Below are 21,726 nucleotides of genomic sequence, written 5' to 3' on the forward strand. Positions count from 1 at the left end.
AGAAATGTAGATTTGGTCAGCTGAGGACTGTTAAAGGGTTTTAGCATGCGGGCCACATTTGTTTTCTTTAATAAGGGAGAAAAAGAAGGGAAACTGACCATTTAAGTTACCTGGTGTGATAACAAGACCTGCAAAGTTCGCATTTGTGTCGTCATCGTCACCTCATCCCTCAATTAGAGTGAGTCAGTGTAAGGTCTGACCGAGTAAGGTCTGCTGTTACCTACATAACCAGTCAGAAAGTAGTCCAGCTGCATCAATCCTTGTCCATAATATTTTTCCATCACAGGCAAGAAAACATGAAGAGAACACACTTTCCACTGACAGAATGGATAAAAATGTCACATCTAAAGCAAAAATCAATTTAAACATCCCTCATCCTGCCAGCTGTTCTCTACTTTTAACTTTTGCAAATATGATCCAATCATCTGCTGTAGATCTGAAAGCACAGAAACAAGAATTTATGGATATATTAGATGGGGAAAAGCTCCTTTGCATCTGTAACTGGGTGTATTTTATGGCTAAACTGTTGTGATCTTCTTGTCTTTGGTGGCTTGTTTGATGGCTGCCTGCTCACAGATGATCTCCTTCAGCCTCTGCAGCCGGATGTTTTGAGTGCTGAGGTCGCCCACGCCTGTCTGACTGCGATGAAGCAACGACAGGGCGTTGATGTACTCCAGCTCCGTGTAGCGAACACCCTGGTCCACCACCAGGTTCAGCAGCTCGTCTGCAGTGTTGTACAGCATCTCATAGTATTGCCTGGAAGGAGAGAGAAAATGACAAGAGTTTATGAATAAAAGAAAGAAGTGGAAGGTCACTAAGAGTTAAGAAAAAAGCTTTAAACTCTTCAGGAAAGCAGAGGGAGAAATAAAAAGAGACGCCTTTATATCACTCTGTTTTTCATCTTCAGCTGCAGAATCAAACGGGACATGGACAACAAAGGAACGACACAAAAGCCAGACTAAGTGCAGTTCCCGTCAAAAACAATTGTGTAAAAGAGGATTTTAAGGACGTCGTCCTGCTGCTGCTGGGAGTTGACGGTAAAGTGGGGGAAATTCTTTTACTTAAATCTACCAAAGCTGTTCTAATGAAACATTGTTGACAAAGGCAAAAGAGGAAAGAGATGTGTGTGGAATTAAGTCTTTAATCAGGAAGTAATTCCTCAATGGAGCATTTAGGAGACCATGAACTCCATACTGATGAAGTCGGGACACAACGCCGGAAAGTATTGTTGAATAGTGCTGAATGAAACAACACATTAGAGGGAAACGTGTGAAATAAGTGAAAAGGGCTGTGTGTGCATTTGTTTTGTATACAGTCACTACTCCTGGAAATGTGAGCAAAACCAATTAGCATCGACTCATTCAAAAGGCAAAGAAAGGCAAGTTTCTTGGTGGAGCCCATTCATGTACAAGACAAAAGGGCTTTACATAAAAACATTAAAATGATTACAACAGGGTGCAGAAAGCACTAAAACTAAATTTTAAGAGAAAATTTAACTAATTAAATAAATAAAGAGGAAAAAAAAAGCATGAAATAAAAATGACAGTGGGAGAAATTAACAGTTATTGTGATAAAAAGGCAGCAAATAAAGTCTTTAACCTCGATTTAAATCAGCTGAGAGTTTCAGCAGACCTGCAGTTTTCTGGGAGTTTGTTCCACATGTGAGGAGCATAAAACTGAATCCTGCCTCCATGTTTAGTTCTAACTGGAAACAGAAAGTAGATTTAACCCTGATGGTTCATAACAAACTAGAAGATTGTGATAATGGTAATGCTAAAGCTAAAAAAACCAAAAAACAAAAAAAAAAAAACAACAGGCCAATGTTACCAAAGCATAAACAGCATTTGCCGTTTGCTGCTGCTGGATCTCAGCCTCTCAAACTGAGGTTAGGCTATGCCAAGCGAGTTCTGCTTTATGTTAAGTTCTGGATGTGTAGCACTAAAGTTTGCACTTCAGATCTGAAGTTGAATTTTTGACCTGAATCTGAATGGTGAGAACTGAAACTGAATTAGGAAAATAAATTGGGAAAACAAATGTTTCAGATACAAATATTTCAATTTCATGACAAAATATATAAAAAAGAAAAAATCAAAGATTCAATTTTAAATACAGTCATTCAAATTCAATTTTTCAAAGCAATTATTCAAACAGGCATGTTCAGATTCACATTCATAGTAACTCCGTGTATTTGGTCATGTAGACATGCTCAAGATGACTCGCTGACGAGCGAGTTGGATTTAAATTACTTTAAATCTGGTATGGGAGTATTTCAGGAACTGCTGATGTACTGGCATTTTCACACACAGCCATCTCTCGGGTTTAAAGAGAATGGTCTGAAAAACAGAGAATATCCAGTCAGCAGCTGTTGTCTGGACCAAAATGTCTCAATGTCAGAGGAGAATGGAAAGCACACAACATGTTAAACTTAAAAGAAGACGGGCGACCGCAGCAGAAGAGCACGCCGGGTGCCACTCCTGTCTGCTAAAAACAGGAAACCGAGGCGACAATTCAGACTGACCAACGCTGGACAACAGAAGGTAGTGTAGGGTCAGAATATTACACCTTTGGGATGAGGTGGAACGCAAGATTTTAACATGGATGTGCAAAGCTGCTGCAACTGTGTGATGTCATCACGTCAATATGGAAGAAAATATCTCAGCGGAATGTGTTCAACACCATGTTGAATCTTTACTACGAAGAATTAAGGCAGCCAAATAAAGTGACTGGTGAGTGTAAGCACCCTCTTACACTAAACCTTACATTAGCATGCAGTGATTACAGATGCAGCCAGGTGCAGACAGGAGGTGAGGACCAATTTGGCATGTACACAGACCATTTACCTTTTTGATGCATGCTATACAAATGATTAAAATGTTCTTTTCTTCTTCGGCAGTCCTTGTTTCCATTATTTACAATATGATAATCCCTCAAGTGACTTGTTGTATTTGCGTAATTAATCTCAGGAAAAGTCGTAGATCTAACAGCTGCAGTTCTGCTTCTTCTCCTGGCAGCAACGACAGGTTGGCTTTATTAGAATAAAGTAGCCACCTTGGACAAGGACAGGTGCTGGGCATTCAGCAGCACAGCCTTCGGCTGCTCAATGAAAGCCAGAAGTCACTGAAGACCCAAACTTTAGGCTCTGAGAAAGTTAATCCTTTAAAAAAAAGAAAAGAAAAAAAAAAAGGCTTTTGAGGGGCTTTGTTCAGTCCACTTGTTTTCAGATTTTTGAGACAGCAGGGGGAAAAAAAAAAAAAGGACAATAACTCGTCGTGCTGTCACGGAAAGCAGAGAGAATTCTGACATATAAGGTAGAAAGCTAATTGGTTCAAACATTTATAATATGGTGCTCTAAAAAGATAAGAAAATAAAGTTGAACTCGTTAGTATGGCTCTACTTCTCATCCCTAACTCGTTCCCACTTTTGTGGCGCTCATTTTCAATGCTAAGGAGGCAATAATGGGCACTTAGGGAGCTTCTGTTCTTCTGCATCTGTGTTTTATGTGCTATCATTTTGGAGATTCAACAGCTGAAGAAGACTAGGAAAGACTTATGGACAGGTAGAAGGAATAAAATGAAGCCACAGCAACAGAGGATGATTAAAAAAGATGAGATTACAGATGTGCGTATATATGTTATTTGACCTTCTGGCTCGACACGCATGCCCTTGATCATCAAAACATTTGCATTCTTTCTAACTCCCCATTCATTCCCAAGGTCCCATTTTTTCCATTCCTGGGATCTTTTTTATAAAGAAGCTTGTCAATAATGACAAGTAGTACTATAACACTGAAAAGCAAACAGCAAAAGGAAACAGATGGGTCCTAGTTGTGGGTTTATCTCCATATAAAACGTGCCATAAATATGAGATTTTATCATTCGAGAAGACAAATGTCTAAATCTGCCTGTCAATAATTCTCCCCTCATTAGTTATATCAGTACCAGAACCCAGCCTGTAGCTCTTTACAACAGGGTTTCAATGACTCCAAACACCATAATGTTGTTTGCTTTACATTCAAAAGGTGTGTTGGAGCAGAGAAACATTGAAAACCTGCAGGACTGCAGCCCTCGAAGGATCTTTGAACAGTTCTTTCCAAATTCACATCCTCATCAGCTCTTAATGGGGAGGAGTTCAGAATCAACAAGTGGCTTTAAGGGAGCAATAAAATGATTATTAAAGCCGTTTACGTGTCATAGAGTCATATTTACAGCAAACCACTGGGTAGTCAACAACTGTGAATAACTGTTTATTTGCTTTGACAGCTGTTTTCTTCACAAAGACATTCCGGTTGGATAGACTGCAGAGTTTAAATAGTAGGTATCATGCGGGGGGGGGGGGGGTGTCCTCGAAAGTCACAGTCCTGCAGCATGGGAGTTTCCCTGCTGCAACACACCTGACTCAGATCAATGGCTAATTAGCAGACTAGTGGAGAGTTTGAAGTTATGTTCTGCATCAGTCTGCTAATTAGGTCTGATCTGAGGTGTGCAGCAGTTAAACTCCTGACACTTGCAGGACTGTGGTCCTCAAGGGTCAGAGTCCCCCCCCCCCCACACCCCATTGTATAGTGAATGTTGCAAACTCTGAAAAATCTGCAGTAGATCCAGGTTGTATTTGCCTGTTACCCAGAAAGACCCAATAAAAAAAAACCAAAATGTTAGAAATACAGACTGTCTCCAAGTTCTTGCTGTGAAATCTTTGTAGGTAGATTTCAAATAATTATTATTTTAATTCTAATAGATTCAGCAAGTAAAACAGAATACAAATTTAATTAGTAAAAAGAAAGAAAAAAGAGACAAGAAGAAAAATAATGACTTTTCTGGTAGACTACTGTGAGTTCAGTAGAAGCTGTGTGGAGAATAAACCACAAACAACCTCAGTGAAGACTGAAATGATGACTGTGATCCTTTTTACAGACATTTTGAACATTTTTCTTCAGCCTAAAAAAAAATCTGATAAATGATAGTTTGGAAGCTGAGAAGAAAAATACCTAATCATAAGTTCACCACAGTTTAATAGCAACTATAACTCACTTGGCAGCGATGCATTTCACTGGATATCCAGAAGACATTTGTTAAAGTTAGATCTGCTTTTGCTCATTTATAACATATAACGGAGGACGGAAGCCATTGTTACGTCTTTTCTTACAGCATCTAATATGAAACCAGCAAAGCTGCTTTTTGCAGGAATAAAGTGTGCAAGAAGTGTCAGCTGGCTGCTGAAGTGTGTGTTTGTTTGGGTGTTTGAGTCATGAGGACAGCTGGTGATTTGGCCTATGTTCAGCGCTTGGGGGGGAGGGGGCTTGTTTAGAAGGAGAAAAGTGGGTTTGCATGTGTGTGTGCATGTTTGTCCATCTATTCATGTGTCTGACTGATGTATGTTAGTGTGTGCTGAAAACACCTTCAAACAGTTCATTACCCGAACAGTTGGAAAGCTATTTGCTAAACAGGAGAGGGGCTGTTAATAAGATTAAAATCTCTCCACACTGCATGATCAAGAAAGATTCCCTTGTGACACGTGCACTATAATACACACGTCTTTTTTTTTTTTTCTTTTCAGTCGAATTGCAACTAGTTAATGAAACAAGCCTCATTTTTCCCCCACAAAACTGAAGTCAATTGTTTTGATTGCCCTCCTCTTTAGTCTTTATAGCCCTCAGCCTCCCTCTGTGCACCCTCCCTCTTCACACAGACTAATTTTTACCAATTTCCACCTGCTTCCCCAAGAATTCCCATCTATAAGAGCTCTGATTTAGTAATCAGCTTTTGTGTCTGTGTGTGCGCATGCATCAACATGCCTCCATGAAGTGCATTCTATTAAATTTTAATTAGCCTCCCCCTCCTTTTCCTCATATGCAAAGAATATTAAGGTAATTTACGATGCGAGGATGCAGCACAGGACCGACATACGACAATGGTACAAGAGTGAACGGGGGGGGGGGGGGGGGCAGGAAAAGTGAAGGAAAGATAGGATTCAGCACAATTCATCTCCCCTCATTTCCAGGGTGTACAATATTAAAGCCATTACCGGCCGCCTCTGTCAGCGCGTTCACAACAACACATTAGTTAGTGGTGGAGAGATGAAGTGGAAGGGGAGAAATAACAGGAGAGAGTGTGTGGATCAGTGCCTGAACCGAAGCTTGTTGCTGCTGTAACAAATGCCTCCTTCCACTGACAACAAAGATTTCGCCCCCTGATTTTGTTTTTCTTATGTTTATTGTAACAGTACATCCATGTTTAATGGAAGTTTTTGCAACCACATCTGACAACTGCTTACATTTGTCAACGCCTAATGTTGCTTTCACAAGTGCTGAGCTTAAGCTAAAGCAGCTTAAAGAAAAAAAAACACTACTTCAGGTTGGGGATGATATTTTATGTATTTTGTATGATCATTGTCTTGCTTGAAAGTGGATGAGAGGAGCTGTATTGTTTATTCCATCCATCATGCTATGTAGACCTGTGGATCCCAAGGTTTTTAAAACGACTGTAACCCTTCAGTGGCTTTTTTTATTTATTTATTTATTTTTTTAAGATCAGACATCCAGGTGTGGCGCAGGGTCCTTTTCCTCGCTGGGAGAAGCTGTAAGCCAAGTAGCCGGCTGGTTTCACTTATTTTATATTTCTCTCTAATAAATCTTCCCTCCTCTACCCTGACAGTGGTAATATCTGACTGCAGTGCGTCTGGGAGCCTTCTGTGCCGGAAAGCATGCGTTACTATGACAACTGGAAACGATGAGCTGTCGTGCCCAGTTTAGGCTACAGAGTAAATATGAATTTAACAAGTTTAATACAGTGATTAAAGGATATATCTTGCCTTTTTAATGCAGAAATGTAGCTTAAATAGATGGGATTCACTTTAATCTCATCACCAAGGGTGAAAGATTTTTTTTTTTCCCTCAAAAATAAGCTGGAAATCCTGTCATTAATATGTTTTATGTCAAATGTAAATGTTGTTTTCAAAAATGAGGAGGCTTTATGTGGTTTTAATCTTAATCTAAACATCCTTTTGGCTCTTTCAACCCCTCTGTAACACTGCCCATGCTTCCTTCTGTCTCCACCTCCCGCCAAAGTGCATTTGTCTTTCCTCTGGTAATGAGGAAAGGTCTGCAGAGACTCCGGCTGAAGCTTCATCAGCAAAGACCAGCCTCATCATGCTGCGCCACGCACAGCAAACACACAGACAAGGGCGGGCACATACACGCAAAACACTCACACTGGCTTCATCAGCAAAGACAAGCGCCATCACGCTGCGAGGCGCGCACACATAAACACATACGCATAGCGACAGGCTTCATCAGCAAAGACCGGTCTCGTCGTACTGCACCGTGCGCATGCACGCAGAAAACAGGCGCAGCAGAAAGGGAGGGGCCGGAGGCAGGAGGAGAGAAAGAGAATTTCAATTCAGCAGAAGCGGTGCAGGTGATTGGATGATAGCAAAAACGGGAGACGAAAAAAGATGGGCGAGAAAAAGAAAGTGAGTGAGGAGGGAGAGAGATAAAGTAAAAAACACAAGGTGACAAGAAGGGAGACAGAAGCGACAGTGTACGGCAACCTGGTCTAAATACAAACACTTTTATCTGTTGACACCGACTACCTCCTGACACAGCCGTCAACTGTACTTATTACCACATTCTCAGAGGACGTGCCAGCTTGTCACCTTGACGTGCACACAAAACCAAAGACAGTTCACTCGCACCACATTTTTGGCACACACAGACTGTGGGGAGGTACACTTCAGAAAGATGCACATTTCACATGTTTTTTTTGTACATTAAGCACATGCACACTGGAGCAGTGTAGTCATTTTACACAGCACACAGGTGGGTGAGTTGTGCTGAACTCTGGCGCATCTCTACAGAGAGACTGTCAGAGTGGTATTCAGCCCTAACTGTGGGCTATGCGGCTGCAGATCTGCTGGGGTTGTAATGACGGTACTGCAACCTGCCTACATGGGTCATTGGGTAGCTCAGACATCCACTATATGTTTGGAAGAATGAGACTCAGCCTGCATCTGAAAAACACACCCTGAAATGCTGCTGCGGCTATAAATGAGTACACATTTATCTACATTTACCACTGCTGCGGGACATTTATGCTGCGTGTAAACACATTATTATACAAACCATGCCTTAAGTGCTATGCACACTCCACCCCGGTGCGGAGAGAAAAACACTTATTTGAACTTCTTTAAAGCAATCGTCATGGTGTCGGGCAGCAGTAAGACCCCTAAGGGGGTCCCTGCAACAATGAATGACATGGGAAGCGGTGGGAACGTACACTCAGACTTGACTGTACTGCTAAAACACAAAATTCTGAATGTACTTTGACTCTGTGGCAGCTAGTTAGTCGAAATCTCTATTTAAGATCCTTGTATCTGTTTTCAGTGCCAACATTTAGTTATTGATAGGCTGAACTGGAACATTGCCAACAACACCAAGTTTTTGAGAGTTCTGTTGTCACGTGTAATTATTATTGCGTCTGGTATTTAAGATAAAAAAAAAATAAAAAAAAACCCCAGCCCTGCCGTTTATCTAATCTTTGTCCCTGTCAAGAAAGCAGTAATCAGAATGAGCAGAGGGAGAGCCGGACACATCGGACAGCGAGGGCTGATCGCTGGACTGATATGGCTGAGAGTGCAGTCAATACACACCCAGAGATGACTTTGCAGCGACACACAGGTCTGCAGAATGAGTCCCAGAATTGTCTCTGAGCAGATGGTGTGTGTGTGTGTGTGTGTGTGTGTGTGTGTGTGTATATATGTGTGCGTGTCTACTTGTGCTCAAGAGTTTAGGTGTGTGTGTTTGACCTTGACTTAGAAGCTGCTGTTGCTGCCAAACCTCTGACTGAGAGACAAGAGACCGCTATTGGATGATACTAACACACACACAGGCACACACACAACCCTACACACACATTCAGGTTTAATCATCTGGTGCAAGATTAAAAATTTGTAGACTGTAAGTTTTCAGATTTTTTTTAAACTGTATTAAAAAAAACATGATTCAAGCACAAGGTGGCACTCTTTCCCCATCCTTCTGCACGCTTATCAGAGAGACAGTCAAGAGTCACAAGTGTACATGTATGTGTGTGTACACGCGTCTTCATTCGTTCTGCAGTGCTGGTTATCAGACCTCTCTGTAGTTTCACCTCAGATCAGTGGCTGTTATGGTGCTCTTGTCTAGGTCTCCTTCTTTCCCACACAAGCACAGAGATAAAGCCAAAATAAACAAACACACACACATATATGGGAAGAAGAAAAGGTGCATGGGTATATGGGCAAGCATCTGCAGTGTCTCTGCAAGGCAGACTTCCTGCTGGAACTACTTCCTTTTCTCATTTTATTCTCATTTCTCCAGAGGTGATAATAATGAATATTCTGCTTTAGGTCCCATCTACATAGGACTGTTTTTCACTTCAGATTAGGGTCAAAAGGGCTTGTTTCGCTACGTCTTAAAAAAAAACCAAAAAAAAAAACCTGCTTTGCTTCAAAACGCCATATATTATTATATATAAATAAATAAACTCTACCCTCACCCACCTATTCTTGGCAAGGCAGGTGGCTGTTTCTCTCTACCAGAGACCTGGGTCAAAAATGGCAGTAATATCAAAAAGCTGCACTTATTTTTCTTTTTCTTATGAGATTCACATGTAACCTTAGTCACAGCGATGAAGTAGTAAAGCTGAATTACACTACAAAGAGTCTAGTGCCATCTTACTACATATTGAGGTAATCATTCTAACCAGCAATGACTGGTTGATGAAAGATGAAAGAAAGAAAAGATGGAGCTGGCTACTACAAATAGAAGAACCAAGAAAGGGACAAGTACAAATCTGATGCACCAGATAAAACGGAAAGATTGCAGCCTAAGAAACGTGGTGGACAACTATGATGGAAAATAGGCTACATTTCTTGCTCAGATAATCATCTGATGATTCCTTCACTTCATTTTTTCTGCCGCTGCTCCTATTGGTAAGACTTGAAAAGAGGGCTCCTGTGGGTGGAGGTAAGTTCACTTGTATGCATGCATCATATGCTCGCTTTGGCAAAGTTTGAATAATTACTCTGAATGCCAGAAGCGGTAAGATAAAAGCTAAGCACCGCAGGTTTAGTTCATTATTAATGTTGAATTTTACTAGACTGTGTCTTTAGATAAGAATGCTCTGGATGTCAGCGTATCAAATGATCCCAACCAGCACAGCTACAGAGGTTGTATATCTAGTCCCAAAAAGCAGGTTTAAACATCATCTATGAATATTCAAATCCTAAATATAAATGTGCTGATTGGCTTGGCTGAGTATCTGTGAGAGCAAAGGGGTATGCAACAGATGTGTGTATGTAACTGAGTGTGTGCAGGTTTGTTATATGTGTTTGGTGTGTCTTGGAGCCGGAGGCTGGCCAATCCAAAAAGCCATGAATGTGTAAACAATGTGCTCTGCAATTCCCAATCAACACCTCCACACCACCCACGCCTTGTAATCAGAGAGAGTGGGAGAATAAGACAAAAGACACAAAAGCCATCACTGGCATTTCTCCATAATCAAAGTTGACAGAGGGTAAAAATAACATGTTAATCAATGGTCCTCCACATCCACCGCAGTTCAGGTCATTTCACTTTACCTTTTTTTTTGTTTTTTTGTTTTTTTGTTTTTTTTTCCAAATCTTTGCTTTTCGGGAAACTTTAATTCCTGTACTGCATCTTATCAACAGTGAAAACATCCAAACTCTGCCAGCACAAACAGGTAGATGCAGACACGCCACCCAGCCAGACAGAAGTGCTCATAAACGCAATGTATTATGAAGCAATGAGGATTATTAAAACCTAAGTTCATCTTACTGCAAATGAATCAATTCTGTGAGTTTAGTTTTTATCTCTATGTTTTTCAGTCTTACACCCCCTCAGCTTTCACTTATGTCTGCATGTTTTCCCTGATCGTTCCTCTTGAGGACAGAAGCCAATAAAAGAATAGAGAGCAAATATCACAGGAGTATCAAGAGCTGCATTTTTTATTATGTTTGTTCGCAAAATAAAAGTGATATTTCTAAGTTTTGACAACAATTGCGATTTGCGGGTGTTTCCATTGAACAGTGTTGAGCGCATAAGCCTCAGTTCTCGTAAAATCTCGTTTGGGTGACGAGATTTTGTGAGAATTGCACCTTAAGCAAGGTAACCACGAAGCATTATTTTGGGGTTTTCAAACTTCTGTGAAAAATTTGCTACGGCCTTTCAAAGCTTTTATCCTTGTTTTTTTTATTCTAAAACTCTAAAATTCACAGTTGTTTGTCCCAGAACTCACCATCTTTACTGGAAATGAACTGGTCATGAAGCTTCTACATCACAACAACAAACACATAAAGGCGAAAAAAATGTTTCCCTTAAACTTTTGCGATATATTTCCAAAACAAAATGACTGGAAAACCACTTCATGAGAGCATAAAAACCTTTTAGCAACATTTTACACTTTTTCCAAAATGGGGGTGTTTCCATTAGCGTTTTTTTTAATTGCAATGTTTACACTTTGTGCAATTCTAGATGTAATGGAAACACACCTAATGACTAATTTCTTTCTGGCTTTTTTTAATCTCTTTCCAATTTCCTCCATTTTGTTTTCCTTCATACCTGTCAGAATTTCCAGCCGCAGAAAGACAGAAAAAGTTACAGGAAATAAGAAGTAAACACAAATGAACACATGGACACAGATAAACAGTGTGTCTGACAATGTGTTTGACCATCTGTCGGCCTTGTGTGCTGACAAAGTTGCAATCTCAACTTGAGGACACTGTGCATCTGCTAATTTCCTTTGTTCTGTTGCTTCATTTTACATGATTTACTTTTATTAAAAACATTTTTCATTGGAATATTTTCCGAAGAGATTCTGAAATGAAACCACATTTTGTACATAAAATCATGTCAAAGATGATTGTCCCCTTAGTTTATTTTTTAATATAAAACCTCTTACTGCCATGGCAACTAGAAAGCTAAGGGAAAAACAGCAACTTGGAAAATATGATCAGAAAAATGTCCTAACGTTTTTATTCTCTGGTATATTCATTTGGTGGAAAATGAGGACGAATGCTGCGACTACAAGGTTGCTGCTCATAGCACTGAAAGGAAGGTGTATTTTAGGTTTAAACTAGATGAAATGCTTTCAGTGAGCTTTATTTCTGCCATAAACGATGGATACGTCTTTGAAAATGTAAAAAAAAAAAAACCCCTGACCTGGCAAAATCAAGGTCAGCCTCCCTCGACATGGTGATGTTGGTGAGGTTCTGCTGGAGGACAAAGATGTTTCTGCACATCTTCTTTATCCCAGACTCGCTGATCCTTTTAAAGTATTGCGCCCCGTTGATGAGAATGCAGGAAATCAGATGACCAAGGCCTGGTGAGAGAAAAGAGAGCAGCACCAATAAAAGGAGGGGAAAACTGTGCTTGATGATGATTACACAGTGAATAATTTGAATAAAACTAAACAAAAAGAACGGGAACATTAACTCTATTCAAAATTCAAATACTGCTTACCTTCAAATATGTACTGGAACTTGTGCTGCTGCAGGGCGGCGCCCATGGCTTCCTCTATGGCTGAAATGTCCTTGTTGAGTTTAACCACCAGCGGGTCGTAGTCCATGCTCTCCACATTAGCCACAATGGCATAATTGCCCTGCTTGGTCAGAGGGATCAGGTAATGGAAACAGTGGACTCTGAGGGGAAACAGGGAAAGATGATTAAAGGAAAATAAATCAAAATACTGAAGAATATTTAAGTTGACATTATTTATTTATTTTTATTTAAATTTAAAAATTTAATTTCTTTATATTATTTTTATTATAATTTTTTTTAAAATATTATTTTATTTATTTATTTTATTTAAATTAATTTATTTTTAAGTGTGATGCATTTGTACTATCAATTTAATTGGTCACTTGTTGATTTGCTGAAATGACATGTGACGTGTGCTAGATGGCAGCACATTGGAACCATACAGGAAAATTAGCATACGCATGTGACTATGACTGAAGTGTATAATTTTCCATCTTTGGGAACATTATACATGAAGAAAGTGATGTGGCTGTTTACTTTAATGCCTGTAATTTCAACAGAAATCATTCTGTTTAAGTATTTATAATCTATCCAGTCAGTCAGCTATCACTAAATGACTGCTGGATACCATTCAGCTAAGCAAAGTGCTGCAGGGCACAGTGCTGAAAACGCTGTGTAATTCTAAAGAGCACTTAAAAAGGCTTCAACAGCTTGTAAATGTTGAAGTTTACAGCTATTACAGGCTTGAGTCTTATGTCGTGAATTGAAATACAAAAGTTGCCAGATTAGGGGGGGGGCAAAGTGTCTTTACTTAAAACCATTTAATCACTTTTGTGGAAATAAGTAAAGAATTTCTCCATCTTTCTGTGGGGAAAAAGGAGAATGGCTCAATGATGTTCTTCAGGGTCTTGTCGGATTTTTTTTTATACTTATTTTCACTTTTCTTCATATTTTGCATATTCTTCATGAGCAAATGTAATGAAGACGGCGGATTTAAATTCAGTTTTACATTACATTTAGAAATCACAGCGCCTTTCTGGAGGCTCATATCTAAAAGGTCAATTGATATAAACGTTGCTTCAAGGACAGCTGTGGGCTTTTCCTTTATTTCCTCATCTGTTAAGCAGTGAAAGACAGGAAAGACTTCACAAGAATAAATACAAAAGGTTCAGAAAGTTTTACACCATGCATTAACATCAAGAATAAAAGAAACCCCAGATGGGGTTTTCTATTCTTGCCACTGCAGTTCTGAAACTATATTCCTTGTACCCATGACACTAAGATCAACCAAAGCCAAAACGTCTTTTGATTTGAAGCATACAGCATTAACAGAGACATAAATGGAGGCAGTGAGATGGCGTTGCTTCCTGTGGCACTGGGTCACTAATATTTATTGATGATGCGGCAGAAAACCGAAGCAGATGGAGCCAGCTGGGAAGCAGGGATTTATTCTCTGCTCAGATTCAACCAAATGCAGCAAAGTTGATGCAGTATAGATGATTAATGACCCAAACAGATCTGTGAATGCTTCCCAGGACTTACTAAATGTAAAAAAAGTGGAATGTTCTGCAACGGCTGGGACAGTCACATTATTCTCATCTGACTGAGACGCATGTCGCTTGCTGGAGATAGAACTAAAGGCAAAAATATGCATGAACGAACAAGCTCTTAGAACAGCTGCAATACACGCTTCAAACTGCAGGATCCAGGATTTGGACAATCTTTTAAGCAGAGGACACATGAGGGAAAAACAATTGAAAATGCAAAGTGTTTTAATCATTTTGAATTGTTTTATTATGTTTAATCCTCTGAAAAAGAAGTGAGAATGTGAGCATTTCATGCCGAAGATGACATCCTGCACCTGAACTGTACACTGAACACATTGGAACCTCTATGTTTTGATTGGCAGCTAAATGGACAAAAACTAAGCCAGCATTTGGATATTTCCTGGCTTAAACATAAATGCGTCTTTGTTCACTTTAAAACATCTATATCTGAGGTTCTTTAGGTCCATAAGAGACTAATGTCCGTCTAGACTTAAAAAGTCAATACTTTTTGTAATTCCATAATCACAGTGCCTTGAGCATATGGGTATGAAATGATATGGGTGAACGTCTGTTCCCTCTCAGGCAAAGCCAGCAACCACCATATATTCAATCCCCCCCTCATCCAACACCCCCCTTTCTCTCTCTCTCTTCTTTCTCTATTCAATCATTTCTCCCACTTAGCTACTGTAGATGCTTTCTTTAACTCCCAACACCACTTTAACCTCACTCATCTCTCTTCCATCCCCTTCCTCCTTTCCCTCCTTCTCTTCTTCCTCATGGCTTCATTTAGCTGGTACCACTATCAGGGGAAATTGGCTAGATGGGGAGAGTCAATGGAGTGTAGCATATAGCGAGACATCAGCCTCAGGGAGGGTTTTCGACTGAAATCATCAACAATATTGCATAAGCTACACAATGGTCTACTGGGAGGCATGGAAAATGCTGGAGAGGAATGATGGAGGACTATTAGTGGTTGCAGGAGTGAAAAAGTATATGGTGTGGTAAATTAACTTAGATATTGACATTCAAAACACACACACTGAAGACTGTGTATGCACTTTTCAACTTGCATGTTTAGGGCGTTGGTGTGATGCCACCCGTTCTCTTATCTCATCAGATATAATGTCATGTATGGTTTGTAATTCTTGGGTTCCTTAAATGCATGCTAATCCAGCGATGCCAACTTTTTGTGGAGGATTGTGCGAGTCAAATGTAGTACATAGATCATTGGCAGCACTGCTTTATGTAATGCATCAGGTCACATCCACGCCAAATGAGACACAGATGAATAAAGATGGGGATAAGTAAGGGCTCATCATCTTGTGAGAGTGTTTGTTTTGCTGCAAGTCACACAGCGAAGGAAAACGGTGGCATAATACTCATACTGCTCATGAGAATAATATTTAACAACCATAAAAACATACATGAAAGTCCGTTTGCCTTGCATACCTGACTTCCAGGTGTAATACAAGGAGACAGCGATCAGCAACATCCTGGAAGCCGCGAGACAGGTCGTTCAGAGTCTGGAGAATCTGTTCACGGCTACGTTCACTCTCACCAAGCACCTGGCTGTCTGCTGAACATGGAGAAGCAGCTGGGTGGATACAAATGACAGGGAAACACAAATAGCATCATTAATAAACTCAATTGTATTAAGATATCTCATGAGACCATTATCTGTGTGTGTGTGTGTGTGTGTGTGTGTGTGTGTGTGTGTGTGTGTGTGTGTGTGGAGATGGAGGTTTTCTCCTTGATAATATGCCTGTTTTCCACTAAATTATGACATCATGAGATAGATGTAAATAAAACCAGCTCATCTGATGCATGTAAAAGAAAACTATTAGTTCAACTTCACACACTTCCTGAGTCCTTCAGCATGTTCTTGCACTTTCTTCTCACAATTTGTGCTGAGGCAGCAGGAGCATGTGTCACTGCGCAGCATTGTAAGCCACACAAAAGACCTGAGTGTGCGTGTGTGAAAGCGAGCCGGTGAGCATGATGAGTGTATATAAATTCAGCTCAGTGTAGATCAATGGCCATAAATTAACAAGGGGAGGAAAAGGAGAGAAATTGGCCCCGTCACTCATATGTAAGTCTATTTGGCCAATGAGGCGTGTGTGAATGTGTATGTGTGTGTGTGTGTGTGTACAAGGAGTGACTTTTGAGCAGGGCAATGCAGGGGTCCACGATCGATGTGCCGCAGTCAAAGCCAGCTCCCCTACTTATTCTTCCTGCCCTTCCGAAGGTCACACATGCATGGAAGCAGCGACGCAGCCATGTGCGTGCACACACACATAAACACACAGGTAAGGTCAGAGCAGCAGTAAACCACTGTAAGCCTGAACTAACCTGGTGATCTGCTTTAAGTCTGCCTGACTCTTCTGAAAAATAACCCCAAAATAGGAAGTGGCATGCAGGAAGCTAATATTTAGCTGCAAAGTCTTTCCACTATTTCATTCCTAAGGGCTGTAATATGCAGCTATTCCCCCTCCCTTTAAAGAGTTACTAAAAAAAAGAAAAACAGACTCCTGCATTGTTACATGACACTGGGACTGCAGTGTAATCTAGCAGCTAATGGTCAGATTTAAAGAAACTACAGTCTTTAAGCTGATTGTTGTATTAAACTCACTTTAAGAAGGCAATAAACAGGCTTTAGGGTAAAAGTAATAGCTAAGAAGACTTGTTACAACAGAGTAACAATCAAGCAAACATTCATTTTATTTCATTTCACTTTATTTCACAATACCTAAACTAGAGGTGTCCAAAGTCGGTGCTCGATGGTGGCTCTTCTGCAGGTTTGCAATGTATTCCTGTTCCACACATCTGGCTTAAATGGATTCAGCAGCCAATTAAGATTTGCACTATGACTAATAGATTTGAGTCAGGTGTGTTGGAGCAGGGATACATGGAAAACCTGCAAAATTTTGGCCCTTGGGAACCGCATCCTGACACCACTGACCTAAATAATCTAAAATACCAAGAAAAAAATGTATTTAAATATGTGGTTTACAGGCTTTATTCAAAATAATTGCATATTGCCTTTGCATGGTGAGGCGTTCCCTACATACTTAAAATCACTTTATGTGCTCAATGTGCTCCTGTCCTTATTTTAGCTACTTTCAATTAATCTCTGATAAAGATTAGAGACCACAGGTCCTTGGAAAACAGCAGTGACATATTCGCGCTGGCTTTCCAATCAACAAAGCAAACATGGCTAGAGGTTGTGATGTGACACAAGTGACAGCTGCTCTTATTGGCTGTGTATCTGACTCACAGAGATAAAGGCAGGGAATTATTTTTCTCATTAAATGTGAGCAAGTGATGTGTTTGGCTGTGTACACAGAAGTGTCAAATATACAGTATGTATGGAATTAGTCAGTGAAAAAAGAAGTATGACTTCAGTTCATGCTTCTTTAATAAAAAAGAAAAGGTTAATAAAAAAGAAATAATAAAATAAAAAAGAAAAGTCTATGGTTCTTAACAGGTTTTAATATTAAGCACGTCCATGTTCAACAGTGCATGACACAGAACACAGTGTCACTATTTAGCAAAAACTAAACCAAAATGCAGCAGCCCTGTTTCGCTGCTGAAGGAAATACCAGGTTAAGTAGCAGACAGGTGCTGCAATTCAGTAACACTTCATGAAATGATTATCATCAGTGTGAGATCCTCTATAAAAACATGTTAAGGAGCTTTAAGGTGAGTTTTAACATAAAGCCAAAAATAAAAAACATCAGCAATGATCTTTATGATCATTTCCAAGTAATTTGAAGTTAATCATTCTGCAGTAAGAAAGACTGTTTACGAATCATTTACAAATAAAGTTGTTAACAAATCCTCTCGGTAGTGGATATACTTTATATTACTTGGAACTAGGATTGGTCATTAGCGATAGCTCAGACTCTTTACACCTCAGTTAACATCAATAGTAAAGTTTATGAGTGGACCATATGTATGTGAGGTTTAAAAAAAAAAAAGGAAGCCTCTTCTCTCTAAAGAGCATAAAAGCATCATTGGCTACAGTTACATTATGTTTAACTTGAAATTATTAATTCAGAATTAAATAATTCCAAATTAGCAATTTCTCTGACCAGTTCACATGAAAATAATAATTCCGAATGGAGGTTTACATGAAACACGTCCTCACTTAATTCCTCTTTAGAGCGGCGGGTTGGGAAGGGTTCTGATTGGACAGAGGGTGCACGTGACGTATGATGTATACCGGAAATAAACAAAGTTGGCTCCCTGCTTCTCATCTTTGCAGTCGTAACTTGTAAAAACTACATAATAAGTACCGGTTTCGCCGCTATTTTTATTGTAAATGTAAAGAAGAAGCTCAACACGAGCATACTACTTCACTTTTTGCAGCAACTGAGAAGAAGAAGAAAGATAGACCACCGAACACAGAAGGCAAAACAACGCGCGTCATCGGGACAGGACAAGGTAACGAACATGCTCAGAACGACCGGAATTAACTTAGAGCATAATTAAGGTTTACATGACAGAGGAAATAAATAGTTTGGAATTGAAATGTAATTAAACCAGCCACTTAAATTAACTTTAATTCCGAATAGAAATTTGCATTAGGAATTAAGTGTTTACATGGTCATTTTTGATCAGTTTAAAGTGGAATTAACTTTTATTCTGAATTAAAGAAGAATAAAAACTGTCATGTAAACAAATGTCTGAGAAAGATATGAGAAAAATGCAAATGTTTAGTCATGAAAGACTAAACATGTGGGGATAGTCAAACACTGCATGACAGCAAAAACACCTCAAACCACCTGTCAGGCTTAGTGGTGGAGGAGTTATGATTTGGGCTCACTTAGCAGAAAACAGAACTGGATTTCTTGCTGTCATGTTTTTAGATCAACATACAAAGTTTAATATTAGAGCAGCATAATCTTAGTAAATTTAAAAGATGCAGATTTTAAATGGTGATTTTATTTATTAATGAAAAAAAAACTCCACACCTTAAGACAGGCAGTTCATGCTGGAAAACCCTCTAATGTGGCTGAGTTAAAACAATCCCATGGAGAAGAGTGGGCCCAAATTCCTCCAGAGCGACGAGAAAGAGTCATCGCTAGTTATCACCAATGCTTGGTTGCAGTTGTTGCTGCTGCAGGTGGTACAAGCGGTTATTAGGTTCAGGGGGGAATTACTTTTTAACACACAGGATCATGAAGGCTTGGAGAGTTTCTTTTCCTTAATAAATAAAATCACTATTTTGAAAAATTGCATCTTGCATTTACTCTGGTTAATGTCTAATATTAAAATTAGATTATCTGACACATTTAAGTGTGGCAAATTTTGCAAAGTAGTATCAAAGAATTCTTTATGTAATAAGTAATCTCCTAAAACCTAGCTAGTTAAGGTTACTCAACAAGCTTCTGAAAATCAGCATGTACTTATTCACGTACTCCTTCCGCAGCTTGGCTGTTGTTGCATAAATAATGGCAATGAGTGTAAGAGGAAACATGTTATTGTTTATCTGTGGTGTTATTTACCAAACTGGAAGTTTGCTGTCAGTCTTAGGCACACATGTGGCTTTATTTACCAAAGATCCAAACTTTGTGATTTTTTTGCATTATTGCATCCTGCTGCATGAAATCTAACAACTGAATGAGGATGTACTTTCTTTTCCACATGAATGTACCAGTTAATTACCTGCCTTTCTCTGGATCTTAAACCTTTTGATCATGTGTACATACTGTTTGTGGGAGGGCATATAGAACTGGATGCTATAAATGAAAGACGTGCATTGATTTTAACTAAGGCTAAGTCTAAACATAATAATAATAACGTCATCTCAAATTATGGAAACTGACATGTATTCTGTCTGGGCTACTACTTGGAAATCTCTTTCATTTATAAAGATAATATATATACAAAAGCATTTAACAGGATAAAATCTGAAAATGAAAACTCATGTCCATTTCATTGCTTTTGCAATTTAAAAAAAAAATAGGGGAAAAAAACACCTTTAGAGGTAAACTTAGACCAGATTAAATCAGAAGACAAGGTACGTGTACAACTGTGTTAAGAGATTTAAACAATGTAGAAACTGCCAAACAACACAAAAGCAAGGGTTAGATCAGACCTTTCAGATGGTGATATCAGTATTATCATATATCCGAGAACAAAAATATTAGTCCTAATAAAAAAACAGAGAGAGAAAATTCACAGATTTCTTAAGGGAACGAGGCATTGCTACATTAACTGACTTAACTTAATTGTATTTAGCAGAATCGGTTTACTGTTCCTAGTCTACTTATCAGATCATTTAGAGACAGAACAAAATACTGAAACACAACGTGCTAAATTTAAAATTGTAAAGACTTGTAAAACTATGTAACCTGGGCTGGTGCATTCCCTCATTCAGTTTTTAAATCTCTGTCTTCATCAAATCGAAAATTACTTTTGAGTTTGAAGCTTTAATGGCAAAACCATTTGTATCTCTCCACGGTGAAGAATCCTTATATTCTAAATCCCTGAAAGTAAAGACGTTGATCTGGATCTCCCCATCACTTTTTCCCTATTTAATTTCTTTTATTTCCTGATAATTTAATCAAACCTCATCCATAACTTCATGTTATGTTGCTAACAGGAAGACAGACATATGAAACATAAAACCTTTGGTCACACATGTTGTTAAGTATTTAGCTCTCAGCGCAGCTCTTTCCACATCTTAACTTGTGGCTGAATGTGACAGAGATATGTTCAACATGATCTACCCCTGGGAGGATTTTTCCCCCACGAAGAGTCATGCACATGGGTATTTGCATGAAAGTGGCTTGAAGGCCCGTTTCCTCTCATGTGCAATACTGTGGCACACACAGCTGGGGGTCTCTCTTGGGGGTGTCCATGAGACGGGCACACACTGACACACAAGTAAAAACACACTTGGATTCCTGCTGCTATAAGCCTGTGCTGCTTTGATGATGCAAGGGAGGTGTCGCAGCATGGGGGCCACCATTAGAGATGGGGACAGACGGGCGAAAGGAGACGACTCATTGGTCCTGACTGACAACTTTTTTTTTCTTTTCTTCTTTTCCAGCATTTTTCTTTCTTTTTTCTCCATTTGAATCCCACCCATTTCTTATTTATAAGTTTTCTGCATGTGCAAGATTACATTGGAGGATTTTGTTTCTATATACAAAACTCTGTGCAGGCATGCATGCATGCATTTGTGTGTGCACGCTCTCTGCTTATCCAATTATTTTTTAAATCTCATTTAAGGGAAACGTCTGTTTCTTACCATCTGCAGTGGATGAGGCCGACGGCCATTAAGGGAGAAGCTCAGTGATGGAATCTTAACACAATCATTCAGCATGCAGGGGCATAAAGAAAGAAATCATTCATGTTAACACGACTAATCTCATCCACTATGCCAGTAAGGCCTTGAGTAAAACCATGAGAAGAGTCTTCAGAACATTTTGAGGTAAGTAATCTTGCAGATGCTAAACACATAGACGGATACGTACGGAAGCGTAGAGCTGTCATTCTCATTAAAAAATAAGTATGGGCCTTATTACGTTATAACGTGATAGTTTTATTGTAAAAACGTGAAACGTATCACGTTATCAGGTGAAAGTTTGATTGTAAAAACGTATAACCACTTGAACGCTGGAGGGATTATATCTCTCGCCT

General features: G+C 39.4%; 1 protein-coding gene across 1 annotated transcript in view; it reads right to left on the reverse strand.

Annotated features, from left to right (window-relative positions):
- exoc4 (exocyst complex component 4) overlaps window positions 1-21,726 on the reverse strand; it is a 127,414-nt gene that overhangs the window by 1,266 nt on the left and 104,422 nt on the right. The window contains exons 17-20 of the mRNA XM_079262877.1: window positions 15,526-15,670; window positions 12,512-12,690; window positions 12,212-12,371; window positions 1-756 (exon numbers count right to left, since the gene is read on the reverse strand). The exon at window positions 1-756 is cut by the window's left edge and continues 1,266 nt beyond it. Coding sequence (XP_079119003.1) covers window positions 519-756; window positions 12,212-12,371; window positions 12,512-12,690; window positions 15,526-15,670 — 722 coding nt within the window. The 3' untranslated portion in view covers window positions 1-518. The remainder of the gene's footprint in view (window positions 757-12,211; window positions 12,372-12,511; window positions 12,691-15,525; window positions 15,671-21,726) is intronic.

This window comes from Telmatherina bonti, assembly GCF_933228915.1.
Source record: "Telmatherina bonti genome assembly, chromosome: 23".
NCBI classification, from domain to species: Eukaryota; Metazoa; Chordata; class Actinopteri; order Atheriniformes; family Telmatherinidae; genus Telmatherina; species Telmatherina bonti.